Source organism: Schistocerca serialis, chromosome 7 (assembly GCF_023864345.2).
Source record: "Schistocerca serialis cubense isolate TAMUIC-IGC-003099 chromosome 7, iqSchSeri2.2, whole genome shotgun sequence".
NCBI classification, from domain to species: Eukaryota; Metazoa; Arthropoda; class Insecta; order Orthoptera; family Acrididae; genus Schistocerca; species Schistocerca serialis.
The window spans coordinates 50653450-50669614 of record NC_064644.1 but is presented as its reverse complement, the minus strand read 5'-3'; the positions used below and the strand labels follow the sequence as shown (position 1 = coordinate 50669614).

General features: G+C 38.5%; 1 protein-coding gene across 3 annotated transcripts in view; it reads left to right on the top strand.

Annotated features, from left to right (window-relative positions):
• The window catches only part of LOC126412500 (anaphase-promoting complex subunit 4), a 113748-nt gene extending 98152 nt beyond the window's left edge, over positions 1-15596 (top strand). For all 3 annotated transcript variants that reach the window (XM_050082123.1, XM_050082122.1, XM_050082121.1), the window contains 2 exons: positions 2555-2896; positions 15057-15596. In XM_050082123.1, the coding sequence (XP_049938080.1) occupies positions 2555-2896; positions 15057-15215 (501 nt within the window). In that variant the 3' untranslated portion in view covers positions 15216-15596. The remainder of the gene's footprint in view (positions 1-2554; positions 2897-15056) is intronic.
• The last annotated feature ends 569 nt before the right edge of the window (positions 15597-16165 follow it).

Sequence of the window (16165 nt, the reverse complement as noted above, 5' to 3'; positions counted from 1 at the left end):
CTTTATGTTCCCAAACAACAATGGAATGTTTATGGATGACAACACACCATGTCACTGGGCCACAATTGTTCTCTCTTGGTGTGAAGAACATTCTGGACAAATTGAGATAATGGTTTGGCCACCCACGTCGCTCAGCAGGAATGCCACATGCATTTATGGAATATAATCGAGATATCAGTTTGTGCACAAAATCCTGCACTGGCAACACTTTCACAATGATGGATGGCTATAGAATCAGCATGGCTCAATATTTCTGCAGTGGACTTCCAACAACTTGTTGCGTCCATGCCACGTCGACTTCTGCATTACACTGGGCAAAAAGTGATCCAACATGATATTAGGAGGTATCCCATGATATTTGTCACCTCTGTGTACTATTTACACCTTACTATAAAATATTCTGGTGACTTGTCTTCTTATTTTATATAAGTGAAGTATATACTTTCCCACAATTCTCTCAATAAACTGACATTGACCATTCACCCCCTACCACAATCCTTACATGCTTGTTCCATTTCGCATCACTTTGCAGTGTTACAGCCAGATATTTAAATGGCATGATGGTGTAGCAGGACACTACCAATGTTGTATCTGAACATTACAGGTTTGTTTTTCCTACTCATCGGCATTAACTTGTGTTTTTCTGCAATTAGAGCTAGCTGCCATTCATCACACTGACTAGAAATTTTGTCTAAGTCTTCTTGTACCCTCCTGCAGTGAATCAACTTTGACATCTTCCTGAACACCACAGCATTGTCAGCAAACAAATACAGATTGCTGCTCATACTGTCTGCCAGATCATTTATGTCTATACTAAATAACAGCAGTCATATCTGACCCTTGTCTCTGAGAAAAGATCAAGCTGATTTTCACATGAACAATTTTTCCCAAAACCAAGCTGATTTGTGGACATAAGCTTTTCGGTCTCAAGATGATTTGTTATATTCAAACTAAGAATATGTTCAAGGATTCTGCAGCAAACCAATGTTAGGGATATTGGTCTGTAATTTTGCAAGACTGTTCTTTTGCTCTTCTTATATGCAAGAGTCACCTACACTTTTTCGGTCACTTGGAACTATGCATTGGGAGAGAGACTCACAATAAATGTTAGATAGATAAGGGGCCAATTTCTACAGTACTCTTTGTAAAACCAAATTGAGGTTCCATCCAGACATTGTGACTTATTTATTTTTGGCTCTTTCAGTTGTTTCTCTACAACAGAAATGCTTACTACTATGTCGTCCATACAGAATTCTGTTTGATGGTCAAACACTGGTATGTTTGTATGATTCTCGTGTGTGAATGATTTCTTAAATGCGAAATTTAAAACTTCAGCCTTTATTTTGCTACCATCAGCTGCCACATCGACTGGTCAACAAGTGACTGGATGGGAGCAATGCAATTGCTTAGCAATTTTACATAGGACCAGAATTTGTTTGTATTTAGTGTCAAATCTGTTGCTAAAGTGTGATGGTGGTAGTTGTGGTATGCTTCACACACATATATCTTTCCAAAAATGCATGAATCTCTACAAACTTCGCCTGCCATCATTTGCATGTTCTCTTTTGAACTGAGAGTGCAATAGCCTCTGCTTCCTCAGCATTTCCCGAATTTTGTTGTTAAACAGTAGTGGGTCTTTTCCATCCCCAATCCATTTACTAGGTACATAGTTCTCCAGCTCATGATTTACAGTCTACTTAAACTTGGTCCATAATTCTTCTGTGTCCATCTTACGAGATCTGAGTGATGCCAGTTCACTGTGTGAGTGAGATTCTAACAAATGCTTATCTACTCTTTCTAGAAAAAACGCTCTTCTAGCTTTCTTGACTGATTTATTAACTTTCATAACCATAGTTGCTGTAACTTCATCATGTTCACTAATCCCCATCTCTATACTGATGATGTCGATAAGTTCCAGCCTGTGTGTAGCTACAAGGTCTTAGATATTTCCACTGCTGCCCAACTATCTGCTCAAGGCAGTTTTCAGGAAATGTATTCAAAAGTACTCTGCATGTCTGTGTGTGTGTGTCTGTACTCCCCGCACTGAGTAACCTGACAGTTATTACTTTTCTCTTACCAGTCCATACATGTATAAATATATAGACGCAACTTATCGTAAAAATAGTCTCATTATTTTCACAAAATGCACCTGTATTCTTTCTATGTGCACTTGACATTACTTCATTAATTCTTTTCACAACATAGTCCTGCAACATTCCTTATCAAGAGACTTTAATGTTATTAGTATCTCTTAATCCAAGAAAACTGTATCATTTTTACACACTCATCCACCATCAAAATTTTAGACTACCATCCACCTTTGCCCGCTTCAGCAACTTTCGACCTCAGCTTCATAGTTGTACTGTATTGCTACATACATGTGTGAACTAGTAAAAATGAAAAGAAATCCATATAGAAAAGATATAGATATATGTTACAAATTTCTGATCTGGCTTTGGGAATTAGACAGACTTTGGTTGTTTTCTCATATTGTTAATTTTAAGCCTCTACATACATTATAACACTAATACTTTTCTTCCTGTTCATTTTGTAGGTACCAACGGCGAATATGAACTTAGAGCCATCTCAGTGTGTGAAACTTAATTTCCAAAAGCCTGGTGAAGGAACACTGCTTGTACTTGATGTGCAGTTCTATCTGCCAGAGACATTGTCAGTGTTGTTAAAGCGTGCGAATGGGGAGGCAGCATATGCACAAGTGCCCTCGAGAATCGCTTCAGGATCAGCTCTGCAGCTGACAGACCAGGAAAATCGTGCAGGGTCTCGGGTGCTTGATGCTGTTCCCACAGTTGAGGTTGTTGCCCTTCTTGAGGCAGGTGCCCTTCGTGATCTCGAGAATATGGCAGCACTGAGTTTTGCAGTATCTGGCTCACGCAAGGTATTACATATGTGTGTTTGTGTGAAAATAAGCAATATGATTATTCATTTTTATGCAACAGAGTAATAGAATTTTAGTCATGATCTTTCACTTCAAAATATTATTTGTATGATGCATGAGACTCTATAAAAACTGCTTATATCTCACTAGGTAGCTTCTTTGTGATAATCCCACAATTAAGTAACAATATGTAACCTTGTTTAAGAATACCTGAAATTAACTTTTGCAACTAAGTGAAGAATGTAGAGATATTCTTCAGCTACATACCTACCACTTCCGTAGGGATTATTAGACATAGTTAGACTACTTACAGTGTATACAGAGGCATTCTTCCTGCAGTCCAGACATGACTATAATGGGAAGACATGTGATACCATACTCACTACCCTCTGCCATGAACATCACAGTGGTTTGCAGAGTATGTATGTAGATAGATTTTTTTCTTAGCTCTGGCATTAGCTCATTTGTGATATTAAATAGACTTTTCCTGTAGAAAATGAAGAAATGCAAAAGAGATGTGCAGCAGAGGAAGATCACTTTTACATCCTTGTACATATATAAAACAAAAGATAGTGTAGAGTGCACTATAGACGCAAGTGTACACACACGTAACACACGGAGGGAGAATGACATATGAAGCATACTGTTAGACAGAAGTAATTATTTGGATATGACTGCTCTGGCTACAACATATATGTCACTGTGCTGTTGTAAACATTTGAACATCATAAAAACATCAGCCAACATTGACTCCTCTTACACAACACAGATTATCATCATCATATCAACAGCAACAACAGAATCATCAGTAAGATTTAGGTTTCTTGAAATTGTTTTGTCTTCTGATGACTTTACTAGATAGTAAATTACAGCACCATCTGCAAATAATGTAAGAGGGCTACTCAGATTGTCTCTGAAATTGCTTATATAGATGAGGAATTGCAGATGGCCTGCAATGCTTTCTTTGGTGATGATAGATCAGTTCTGTTTTACTTGATAATCTTCTGTCAATTACTGTGTAGTGTGACCTTTCTGACAGGAAACCTGCTCAGCGTATCCTTTGTCAAATTGATTCTACTGAAAAACACTCCACAGTAGCAGATCCTTATGCTAAGGCAAACTTAGCTCTCATTACTGATCAGACAAAATTATCACTTAGAAAACTATTATCTCATTGTATTCCATCAAATTGCTGGAGATTTCACCCGGGAAGGTGATATACATACAACTCTGGCTTATTCTTTCCACACTTTACTCCAGGCAACTATGTTTAAAGTTGTAATTCCTTAATTATAGAAAAGACTGTACCATGACACACTTCTGTCGGTTGATAGTTATCTCAATATACTGACTGCACTGAACACAAACACTTCTACCATACCACTATTAATGTTAAGACCAAGTATTCAAGATGGTTTTTACTGCATATTGCCCCTGATGCTGCACCAAATTATACTAATTTCACACTTGAGCTGATTACTTCAGATGTTAATTGTCCTCCACATACGCTGACACCTTTCATTTTCTGTTTACCTTACCTCTTTGACAGAAATTCCTTAGCCGTGACACCAGTTTACTGTCTTCCATCCTCTTACTCCCTTACTTATCACTAACATAACATAAATAGATAATACTGGAGAAACCTTTTCTAAAATATTTCTATACTTAAGTATCCTGCTGTACAAAATCACATGAAAGTAGAAGATAGAATGTTTCTGATTCACTTATAAACTATAGATAGGATAGGAGAAGAGTTTGACTGTCTCAGGAAACATGAAACATGAGACAGACATCTGGGGTAAGCATTGTCGCCACATAATGAATCCAACACAGAATGTCGAACCCCTATTTGCTTGTAGGTCTTACTTCTGGTTCAATGCATATTATAGTAAGTTCCTCCTCTCTTTTTACAGGATAAACATTGCTACCCACACCATCATTCAACATCTCACTAGAATTAGAATTTACATGTATCTTACTACTATAATTTACATTACCCTTACCTGTGATTACAGCAAATTTATATACAAGTGGCTCATCATCACTACCTGCTCTAGTGTGAGCCAAAACTGGAGCATTATCTACTTTAAACGGTTTGATCCAGAATTAAAATCATCTCCTCCATTTCCTTTACTTGAATTTCTCCTACCATTTCGTGTCCATTCTGGTTATCCTCCACCCAACCATTCCTTGAATTTCTACTGTAATTAGTCCTGTTCAGCCTATCTACATGAAATTCTCTCCCTCATTGATAATTGTCATCAAAATTCCTCCTACGGTGTTCCACTGAGGGTTTCACCTTCTCCACTTTATCAACATAATTCAAAAAATCACTTAAGTTATGCCTGGGGGCAGGTACAAGCAATTCTCTAATTTTTTGAGGCAACTTAGTTTCTAAACCCATAATTATTGATTCACTACCTAGCTCTTTGTCCAAATATTTCAGTTTGTTTATCCAAAGCTGACAGAAACCTTTCACAGTGCCCTTCCTGGAGTCAAATCTCTCTCCTCCCCAAAATTCACTCAAAATTCTGTGCTGCTTATCTTTGGACCACTATCCATCTAAACATGCTTTCTCAAAGGTTTGCCAATAAGTACCTGAGCTGCCCATCCGTAAGTGTTCCTTTTCAAAAAGCCTCTCACAAATGACATTTTCTCTTTGTCATTCCATGTTTCCGGCAAATCATGAAGTTCCCTAATGAAATCCATTGGATGCACTTCCCCATATGGTTCAAAATTATTAAATTTCTTACAACTAACACATGAAGGACTGTTTGGGACACTACATACTCTATGATTTAGATTTTGTACCTCTTCTATCTTTTTCTCTATTTCAGCCAGTTTTGAAAGTACATTTTTATATACTTTTTCCAGTTTTTTGTCTACCACTACTGCACACCTGCTTTCTACTTTTGTTTCAAAATCATTTTTAATCTGACCAATTTGGTTCTCAAGTTTAATCTTATTTGCAGCACAAAATTTCCTGGCAGCTTTTACTTTATCTTTATACCGTTTCTCGGAAGTCTCCACCTTCCTACTATATTCAGCACAACATTTCTTTCTCTCTCCTACACATTTACTACCCATCAATGTTAATTTCTCATTAGTGTTATGTACTACTTTCTTTATCTTTTCATCACAATCTTTAGCTACCGTCTCAACCTTGTTATTTAATTCTGAAAGATCAGAGCTGAGTACCTTAATCTCCTTTTAATTTCTTTCTTCACTTCATCCTTTAAGCTAACTATGTCAGTTCTGATACTATCAGTTTTCTTTTCCACACTATTAATGTATTCTTTCATACTATTTTCCATCCTATTAATCTCTTCTTTCATACTACTAATGTCTTCTGTCATACTCATATTCCTCAAACTACTCATAATTTGCCTTAACATCACTTCCACTTTTCCATCTGCCATAAATGTTTGCCCTTGCTGACTTTTGCTACCAGATTACTCCTCCTTAGCCTTAGATTTCATCCTCGTCAGTACTGTTTTCGTCCATTTCGCTCATCTCACAGATACACTGCAGATGACACTTTTATCATTTCATCTACAATAGGACTTTCGTCCCCATCATTCAACGTTACATTCATGTCTGATTAATAACCACCATTGTCTACTGAACCAGTCACATGTTGTCCCTTGTCTCCCATCACACAGTCTTTTTCGTTAAGGCCATTCATTATGTATCACTTAATATGAAACAGCTTTGGCTATGAAATTACCTTATTCTTATTCACTTGCCTGCTGTTGCGGTTGTCATCTTGATTCATCGTCTGCACAGCTAAACCCATGCACTGATTGGCTGTTGCACTTCCTTCATTTGTTCTTGAGTTCATTATTCAAAATTTGCGAGTCCTAGTTTATTGTGCCCACATACAAAATTTCTCACTCGCAAGGCCACCATATGTGACGTTTGCCCGCTTTGTTTCTTCGTTGATGGTCCTCGGAGTTGATGTACTGTGTTGTTATACTGGCTGAAAAATTGGGGGGGGGGGGGGGGGGGGGTGAAAGTTCAACACTGACTACTTTAAATGATGTATCCAACAGTTGCCTTTCATAGTTCTTTACTTTCACTGTTCACAACCCCCCAATATACACAGTCAATATGGCCAGTGCATTACTGGTTAATTTTCGAGAAGCCTCGTTAATAGTTTGCAGGCATATGTCAACATACTACTACAATAGTTTACTGTTGAACATCTACGAGCAGTATAAACCTAACCATACAGTTCACAGTTCTTGCAGAATAAAATGGTATGTATTGAACAGACACTGTCATTGTTTTAACACATAGCCTAATTGTGTTACACTTTCACAGATGCACTGTTGTTGATCTAACCATTACGGTTTTCTTGTTTGAAAATTGGCTGTGGACTGACTGTCAAGGCACCAAAAATTGGGCCCTTCTATATCATCACAATAAAAGGCACTGAAATTGCACATTGTTCGATGTTTAATTTACAGACATCACAATTAAAACATACCTCATTCAGTTAACTGCATATATCGAAAAATTGTTTCTTTTTAACAATTTCTTCTTCCACAAGAGTTGTATAATGATGAAATTAACAGATATAGTTATGAAAACAATACTTTGGACAAAACTGGTAATTACTTTGGAATGAATTAAGGGCTGGCTTCGCTAACATGTTTTTGAATAGAGCCAAATAAATGGTTAAAGAATGCTATTAGTTGTTCCACCTCCAAATGTTTATAATTAGTACAGAATTTGTATTTGTTTATAGGTTAACAATAGAATTTAAGTTACAAAACAATTACTGATTTCACCCTATAACAAAAGTTATTAACTAGTAACAGTCAAAATAAATTATAAAATCAATTACATACATAAAACTAAGCACAAAATTAGACCTGGTGTTATATTCTTTAAAACTGAGGGCCAACCTTTCTCTTTTATGAAAAGGCAGATTATACTCACGTATGTTAAAGGTAATTAGTTAAAAGTGAAAAAATGAATTTTAAAAAGGCAGATGGCAAAACAAGTGGGGAAGTAAAAATATCCCAACTTGCTTTCTCACACATTTATGATAACTTTACAGCTCTGTAATTCAGAAATCAGGTGACATATATCACTAAAAGTAAATATTTTTTTAATTCTGTACCAACAGTACACATGTGCCAAATTTTAAGAAAATCTGAGACAGTGAGGTAGAAAATGGTCTTTTTCTGTGTCGATCTGACATGGAATGACCCTTCTGGCCAAATCCCTTCTTCAGCAAAGAAAGCACACACACAAGCAAGCACACCTCACACACACCTGACGACTTACACCCACAGTTCCGACTGGAAAGCCAAAATCTGTGTGTAACAGTGTTTTCGTTATGCCTGTCTGCAAGTCAGTGAGCCATCTTTACATTGTATAGCAATCTACTCATTTCCTAATACTGCCCAAAACATATAATGTTTACTAGTGATGCATTAAGGACTCAAACTGAACCAAACCTGACACAGACCAGATTACAATCACACAGGCCTGCAACTGGTTGAAAGTAGTTTATCTTAAGCTCACCGTGGCTTGTATTACGAAATTTCAGACAGATAAAACTGATCTGCTGCTATTGTAAGTAAAGATTATGTGTGAAATTCCTTGTAGTCCCACGGAATAAGAAGGTAAAATGGGGTGTGCAGTAGATAATCAAGCGTTTCAGTTTGGCATGTTTTACACTCATAAGGAAAATACATTGCTAGTGCCCCTTAACAGGTGATCTTTTTGCTAATGCGGCCAGATTACTGATCACCATACTAAAATAAAATATGCTAAACGGATGATTTGAACAGACATTTCATGCAAGGCTTCCACATAGGTATGACCCACTTTGTTGGTTGTTGTGATTAGGAGGGGCCTCCAAACTTTTGAGCCTTGATCTCTGCTAGTCCTTGTCTTCTACGTAACTGTACATACTGTTTAGTTTTCTGCTCTTGTTGCCATCCCTTTTCGATATGATTTACACACATCCTTCTTTCCCTCTCTTATGTTATTTTATAAGCTCATGTACGTACCTTGCAACTGTCCTCAGACTCCATCCATATTGTGTCCTCATTGCACATTGTTTTCTTAGCAGTTTCCTTCCATGTGCTCCCAAGCCCTTTCCAGCACCCCTGTGTGCATCCTTCATGACACAAAATTCAAAGTACTGTTGATTGGGCTCATAAAAGTAGAAACAACTATCCCAGGTTTTGTGAAATGTTAGTGTCTTCCTCTGGGAGAAAAAAAGTTAGGAATGGGGGAAGTTTAAGGAGGAGAGTGGCAGGTCACTCAAATTTCAGATTGAGAGGGACCCACCTGCTGTCAAGATGAGGGCAGACTAATGAAGAGGGATGTATCAGAAGATTGAGAGATCAAAGATAGTACACTGGCAAGCACTGTGCCAGTTTCAGTCCACAGATTTTGGGAGAGGGAGGACTGAGTAAGAGAAAGATAAATGTGAAGTGAAATGAATAGTGCATTTAAAAGAAGTAGGAGGAAAATGGAGAAAAACAAAGATAGAGAGGAAACTAATTGATGTGCTTGTTCTGGTCTTCAGTCCAAGACTATCCTGTGCAAGACTCTTCATCTCCAAATAAGTATTGCAACCTACAACCTTTTGATCCTGATTACTATATTCATCTCTTGATCTCCTTCTACAATTTTTACTCCCCACACTTCCCTCCAGTCCTAAATTGGTGATCCTTTGAGGTCTCAAAATGTGTCCTGTCAACCAATCCCTTCTTTTAGTGAAGTTATCTCACAGTTATCTTTTCTCCCCAATTCTGTTGAGAACCACCTCATTGGTTATATGTTCTATCTATCTAATCCTCAGCAGTATTCTGTAGCACCACAATTCAAAAACTTCTATTCTCTTCTTGTCTGAACCGTTTATAGTACATGTTTCACTTCCATACAAGACTACACTCTAGACAAATACTTTAAGAAAAAAAACTTCCTAACACTTGGATCTATATTCCATGATAACAAATTTCATTTCTTCAGAAAAGCTATACTTGCCATTGCCAATCTACATTTTATATCCTCTCTTCTTTGGTCTACTTTGGCCATCATCAGTTATTTTACTGCCCAATTAGCAAAACTCGTCTACTACTTTTAGTGATTCATTTCTTAATCTAATTCTGTCAGCATCATCTGTTTTAAGTCAACCACATTCCATTACTCTTGTTTTGCTTTTGTTAATGTTCATCTTAGATCCTCTTTTCAAAACACTGTACATTCCATTCAAGTGCTCTTCCAATTTCTTTGCTGTCTCTGACAGATTTACAATGTCATCGGCAAACCTCAGCATTTTTATTTCTTCTCCCTGAAATTTAATTCCTACTCCAATTTTTCTTTGGTTACCTTTACTGCTTGCTCAATGGACAGATTGAATAATATTGGGAATAGGCTACAATCCTGTCTCACTCACTCCTCAATCACTGCTTCCATGTCATGCCATTCAACTCATATAACTACCATCTGGTTTCTGTACTAGTTGTGAACAGCATTTCACTCCCTGTATTTTACCCCTCCTACCTTCATAATTTCAAAGAGAGTACTCCAGTCAGCATTGTTAAAAGCTTTTTTAAGTTTACAAATTCTATAAACATAAGTTTACCTTTCCTTAACCCATCTTCTATGATAAGTTGCAAGTTCAGTATTGCCCCTCAGGTTCCTGCATATCCATACTGATCTTCCCCAATGTTGCTTTCTACCAGTTTTCCCGTTCTTCTGTAAAGAATTCATTGGTAGTATTTTGCAACCATGACTTATTAAAATTATGGATTTTTTAAACATTTGTATTCCCTTTTTCTTGCTTCCTTTGCTGCATTTTTATATCTCCTCCTTTCGTCAAAAGATAAAAAAGTGAAAAATAATACAATAAATTATTGAGTAAATTAATAAATAGAGAAGTACAGAAAAATGCAAAGGTTGGGGGGGTTGTAAGTTAACTAGCATAAGTCCAGGAGAGTTGTTGGGTGCACATACATCTTGAAGAAAGATTTTCCATTTCTGCAGTTCAAGGAAGCTATTACCAGTTGGGAGGCCCCAAATGGTCAGTGTAATACTGTAGCCACTCAGGTCCTTCTTGTCAAGCTGTGGAGGATACTAATCTATTGTCTGCTAAATTGTTCCAGGACAGACATTTCTTCTTTGTCCGTTAATGCATTCAGCCAGTTCAGTGGTGTTCATTCATATGTACAAAGTAGCCAGCGAACACATTAGGTGATGAACAAGAAGTATGGTTTCACATTTTATTCTAGCTTTAAAGTTTCAGCAATTGCCAGTGGTGATACCAGAGTAAATGTTGGTGGATGGGTGCAAGGGACAGATTTTGTAGTGGAAATGATTGCAGGGGTAAGAACCTCAGGATAAGGATGACGGTCTGGGAATATCTTACAGTTTGACAAGGATGCTACAGAGCTTGATAGAGTGAAGGTGGTAGTCAGTAGTGTGGAGAGGATATCAGGGAGAGATGAACTCATTTCAAGGCTCAGCATTCCCTGTCATATTTCCAGGTGCAGATATGTGGATTCACATCAAATCTCTTTTTGCCCTGGAATGGAATGATATCTGGTACACTAATGCTCTCAGTAACAAACTCTGCACTATCAAGGTGACTACTGCAGTTTGGTGCTCTTCCTTCCACTCCCCGTGGAAGGAGTCCACTGTCTTATGTCATCTGCGCATCATTCATACTAGGCACACCCATTGATTTATCTTGCGCAGTGAGCCAACTGCACAATGTGGGTGTGGAGCCAGACTGACTGTCTCCGATATATTGGTGGAATGACCCCTTCTTTTGGCCTTTCGTACTAATTATAGCCTTCCAGATTCCTTGTTGTTAATATTACCAGACAATTCACGGATGGTTGAACTGGTCTTAAGTTTCCTTCATGAAAGTAGTTTTTATTTTCAGTTACAAGGTTTTGCTTTCCTCCTGAAGCGGGGGCAGTGTGGTTGCGCGTGGGGTCTCTCTCTTCATGTTTTCTGGGCCTGGGACTCTTGGCCATTCGCCCTTTTAATGACCACTGTTTTATCCCTCTGTTTTTCCAGTTTTTAGATTTGACCTACCCTTTTATCCCTTCCCCCAATCAGTCAGTCAAACAAGGCTCAGCTTGAGAAAGTCCTAGTCTGGCGGAGTAATTCATTAACCCCAGGTGGTACTGGGTGACAACAGGTATGCTTCTGAGATTTTTTGGTATTGGGAATTCTCTTTTTCAGAGTGTAATAGGAGAACATTCCCCAGGAGATTCGTTCATCGAAAGATCTTAGAGGTAGTTGTAGGAGCGAAAAGCCTGGTGGAGGTTGTTGGCATAGATGTTGAGCAATTCGAGAGTGGAGCAAATATCTTTGCCATGAATATGTAGAATGCAGGGAAGGGAACTTTTATTGTGAAAGGGCTATTATGGGCTAAAGTGGAGGTATTGTTGCTTATTGGTTGGTTTCACGTGGACCGAGATTTAGATGAGAGCTTCAGTGAGATAGAGATACACCAAAAAAGGTGGCTTTGGAAAAGTATTACGTGAGTGTCCCAGCTCATATTCACAAGACTGTAGTCAAACAAATACTTTGAGAAAAGTCTTCCAAACACACAAATTTATGTTTGATGTTAACATGTTTCCCATTTCAGGAAAGCTTTCTTTGTGGTTGCCATTCTGCATTTTATATTCTCATTACTTCTGCCAGCTGCTTCTTATATATTAAAACTCCTGTACTACTTTTATTGCTTTATTTCCTAGTCTTATTTACTCAGCATAACTTGGCTTATTTTGACTGCAATCAGTTATCTTTGTTTTGCTTTAATTTATTCTCAAATTTCTGCTCCCTGAATGTGAATTCCATATATAATTCATTCAGCCTTCTATTTTTTCTTGATGTTTGCACAGCTGCTTCTCTCTCTCCAAAGGTTTCTTTAACTTTCTTATGAGTGGCACTTAACTTTCCTGTAACAGTGCTTGCTTCTACAGCTTTGTATTTTTAGTTTAACCATTCTGATTTGTCCTTTCACATTTTATATCAGTCAGCTAATGTAGGTCCTATCTCCATAGCTGTCTACTTTTTATAATTGTTTCAGCCTTAGCTTGAAACTTCATGATCCCTCCACATCTCTTCCACCTATAACCTTCTTTCATGATTCTTAAACTAAGTATTTGCGATGCTCTAAGCAAAATTCTACAAAGTGGCTTCCTCTTTAATTTCTGTCCTCCAGACCATGTTCTACTATTTTCTTGTCCCTTCCTTTTTCCACTATCAAATTTCAGTCCCCCATCCCAAATTTTTGCCTGTTGATTATAGAATAATTTCTTTTAACTTATATATTATTTCAGTTTCTTCATCACTTGAAGGGTTATCATGAGATATCCACTACGCTCTTCATAGTAGTGCACCAGCATTCCTATTTACTTGTTCATAATAAACCTACTCCTGCATTACCACTATGTGATTTTACACGATACTCACCTGACCAGAAATTCCTTGTTTCTGTCACCGCACTTCACTAATTTCTGCTATATGCTACTTCAATATAACAATTTCTCATTTCAAATATTGTGTACCTACCTACATAATTAAGAGTCTAACATTGCGACTGGGGGACTTTTTTATTTGGGAGGATGCCGCCATTAACTTTGAACAATGCACAGGAGTTACATGTTTTTAGGAAATATAATGGCTGTAGATTCCCCTCTCTTTAGTACGTCAGGCCTTGTTTGGATAATATTACAAGTCCAGATTAGCCAGTGATCCAGACTGCTTCCCTTTCAACCACTGAAAAGGCTGCTGCCACTTCTCAGGAACTATAGCATAGTGTAGCCTCTCCAGAAATAGCCTTCCAACATGGTCACAAATGGCTTCATTTACTGTGTCATTTAGAGACACAAGCTATCACAACAAGATCCATGCTTCATTGGGGGGGGGGGGGGGGTTGTAAAATTAGAGATAAAATTAATTTGCATACTTTATTGACCAGAAATTCTAAGTTCCAGTTTAAGATATTGGTCTCCACACCCAATGCAATAGAAATATTTCCATTATATGCCCCCCCCCCCCCCCCCCCCCATGCTCGCTCCCTCCCTCCCTCTCTCCTACAATAATAGAGGAGAAGTCACGTTGAGTTGCAGACAGATACAAGACCCAGGTGCAATATCTGCCCAATCCACTCACCACTCACCCAGCACTTCCTATTCCAGTCCTGCCACAGGTTTATCCTATCCCATCAGGGGCCAGCCACCTGTGAAAACAGCCATGTCACTTACCAGCTATGCTGCAGTCATTACACAGCTTTTTATATTGGTATGACTACCGACCAGCTGTCCACCAGGATGAATGGCCACCGCCAAACTGTGGCCAAGAACAAAGTAGACCATCCTGTGGTACAACATGCAGTTGAACATAACATATCTGATTTCAATGGCTGCTTCACTACCTGAGCCATCTGGATCCTTCCCTCCACCACCAGCTTTTCTGAACTGTGCAGATGGGAGTTATCCCTACAACATATTCTCTGCTCCCATAATTATCCTGGCCTCAACCTATGATCATGTACTGTCCCCACATCCCCCACCCAGCAGTTTCCTTCCCCTCTGTCCTGTCATCTCTTCCCCATTCTCGCCTGCCATCCTTTTTATTTGCCACACACTGCCAATGCAAGTACCTATCTTTCCCTGCTCTTCTCCATTTTTCCCCATCACCCTGCCCCATAACCTCCATATGCTGCACCTGTTGGCATTCTAGTCCCTGCACACTCCAGTGTTTGTCTCTCTCTCCCTGACCCCTCCAGTTTGCTGCTTGCATCTTTGTTACGGTAAGTAGCAATCTGTCTTTTCCTACATTATTGATATCTCTCTGCCTCCCCTCTCCCCCCCTCTCTTTCCCCCCTCTCTTTCCCCCCTCTCTCTCCCCTCCTCTCTCTCTCCCGCCCTCTCTCTCCCCTCCTCCCCTCTCTCCCCCCCCACCCTTTTCCCTTCTCCCACTTCCTCCCCTCCTCCTCTCCCTCTCCTTCTCCGTCTCCCTCTCTCCACTTGCAGTTTCTTTAATTTAAATTATTTAGATAACTATGGAATCACAATGTATGTATTTATGTGGTTTTTTTCCTAGGTAGTTTAAGTTACTTGTGATCCATATTAACAGTTGAACCTGTACCTTCAATATAATTTTGTTTCAGGTTGCAGTAATCCTCTCAGAGAGTCGAAGAAATGTTCGCTTGTATGAAATGGAAGTGGAGGAAGAAGAAGAAGAGGAAGACGGTATGGATGGTGCAGCAGGAACCACCGATTCCCTTACTCTAGATACTAGTCAAGGTTCAGAAGTTGGGTTTGACTGACTGAGACCAAGCAATGTGCTCCAATCACTGTGCTCAAATAGTTAATGGTGTTTACTGCTGTTATTTAGCATTAAACGTATTGTATAAAGGCTGTAATATTTTTTACCAACCTTCATTTCTTCTTAACTTGTCAGTTTGCCTTGCAAAGAACCTTCAATTTCCATTGACTCCATCTGGGAAAAACTGTGAGCCCTGTGTGGGTGATGTATAATTTTCTTCCTCATTGTTCAAGTCCATGTCATTTATTTAATTATTTATTTATTTATTTATTTTAAGAAATATATTGTATCCCAGCAAAGAGGCATCATTTTGTGATATATGAAAATTTGGATGCTGGATACATTTCTCACATGATTTCATAAAGTTTTTCGTTTTTTGTAATATATTTGTTTTATTTTTTTGTAGACCTTTACATTTGTAGGGCAAATTCAGTGTTGATATGAGTTGGAGGTAGTTTGAAACAACATAATGGAAAGGATAGTGCGGATGCGGAGTCACTGCGTAGTTTCTGCAGATTGTTCTGTGATTGGGTCCAGAAGATTACACAATGCCAACCAGTTAACCTTCTGCATAGGGCATTAGCAGGTGGCAGTCTTGAAGAAGCAGATGGTTAGCACACCAGCATGTATGTCATGAATGCCAGCTTATGAAACCAGATCCCCTAGTTCCCTTTTGGTAGAGTTTTAGTTGTCTTCGCTGGTCTAATTAACCCCAGCTCCATTTGACCTACCAACGAGAAACACTATTAGTGATGGAGATTGAACACAGGTTCCCTGTACAGCAGGCTTGTCAAACTTGGTGCCTCCTCAGGAACTCTGGTAGGCAAACTGTAGTTTAACTCGAGTCTACTGTAAATTTATGACAAACACTGCAATTTCATATGAATTGAAAGTTAGTTCTGTGACCTGTAGTTCTTGGTATAGGCATATCAATTGCAGTAAGGCTCTGAC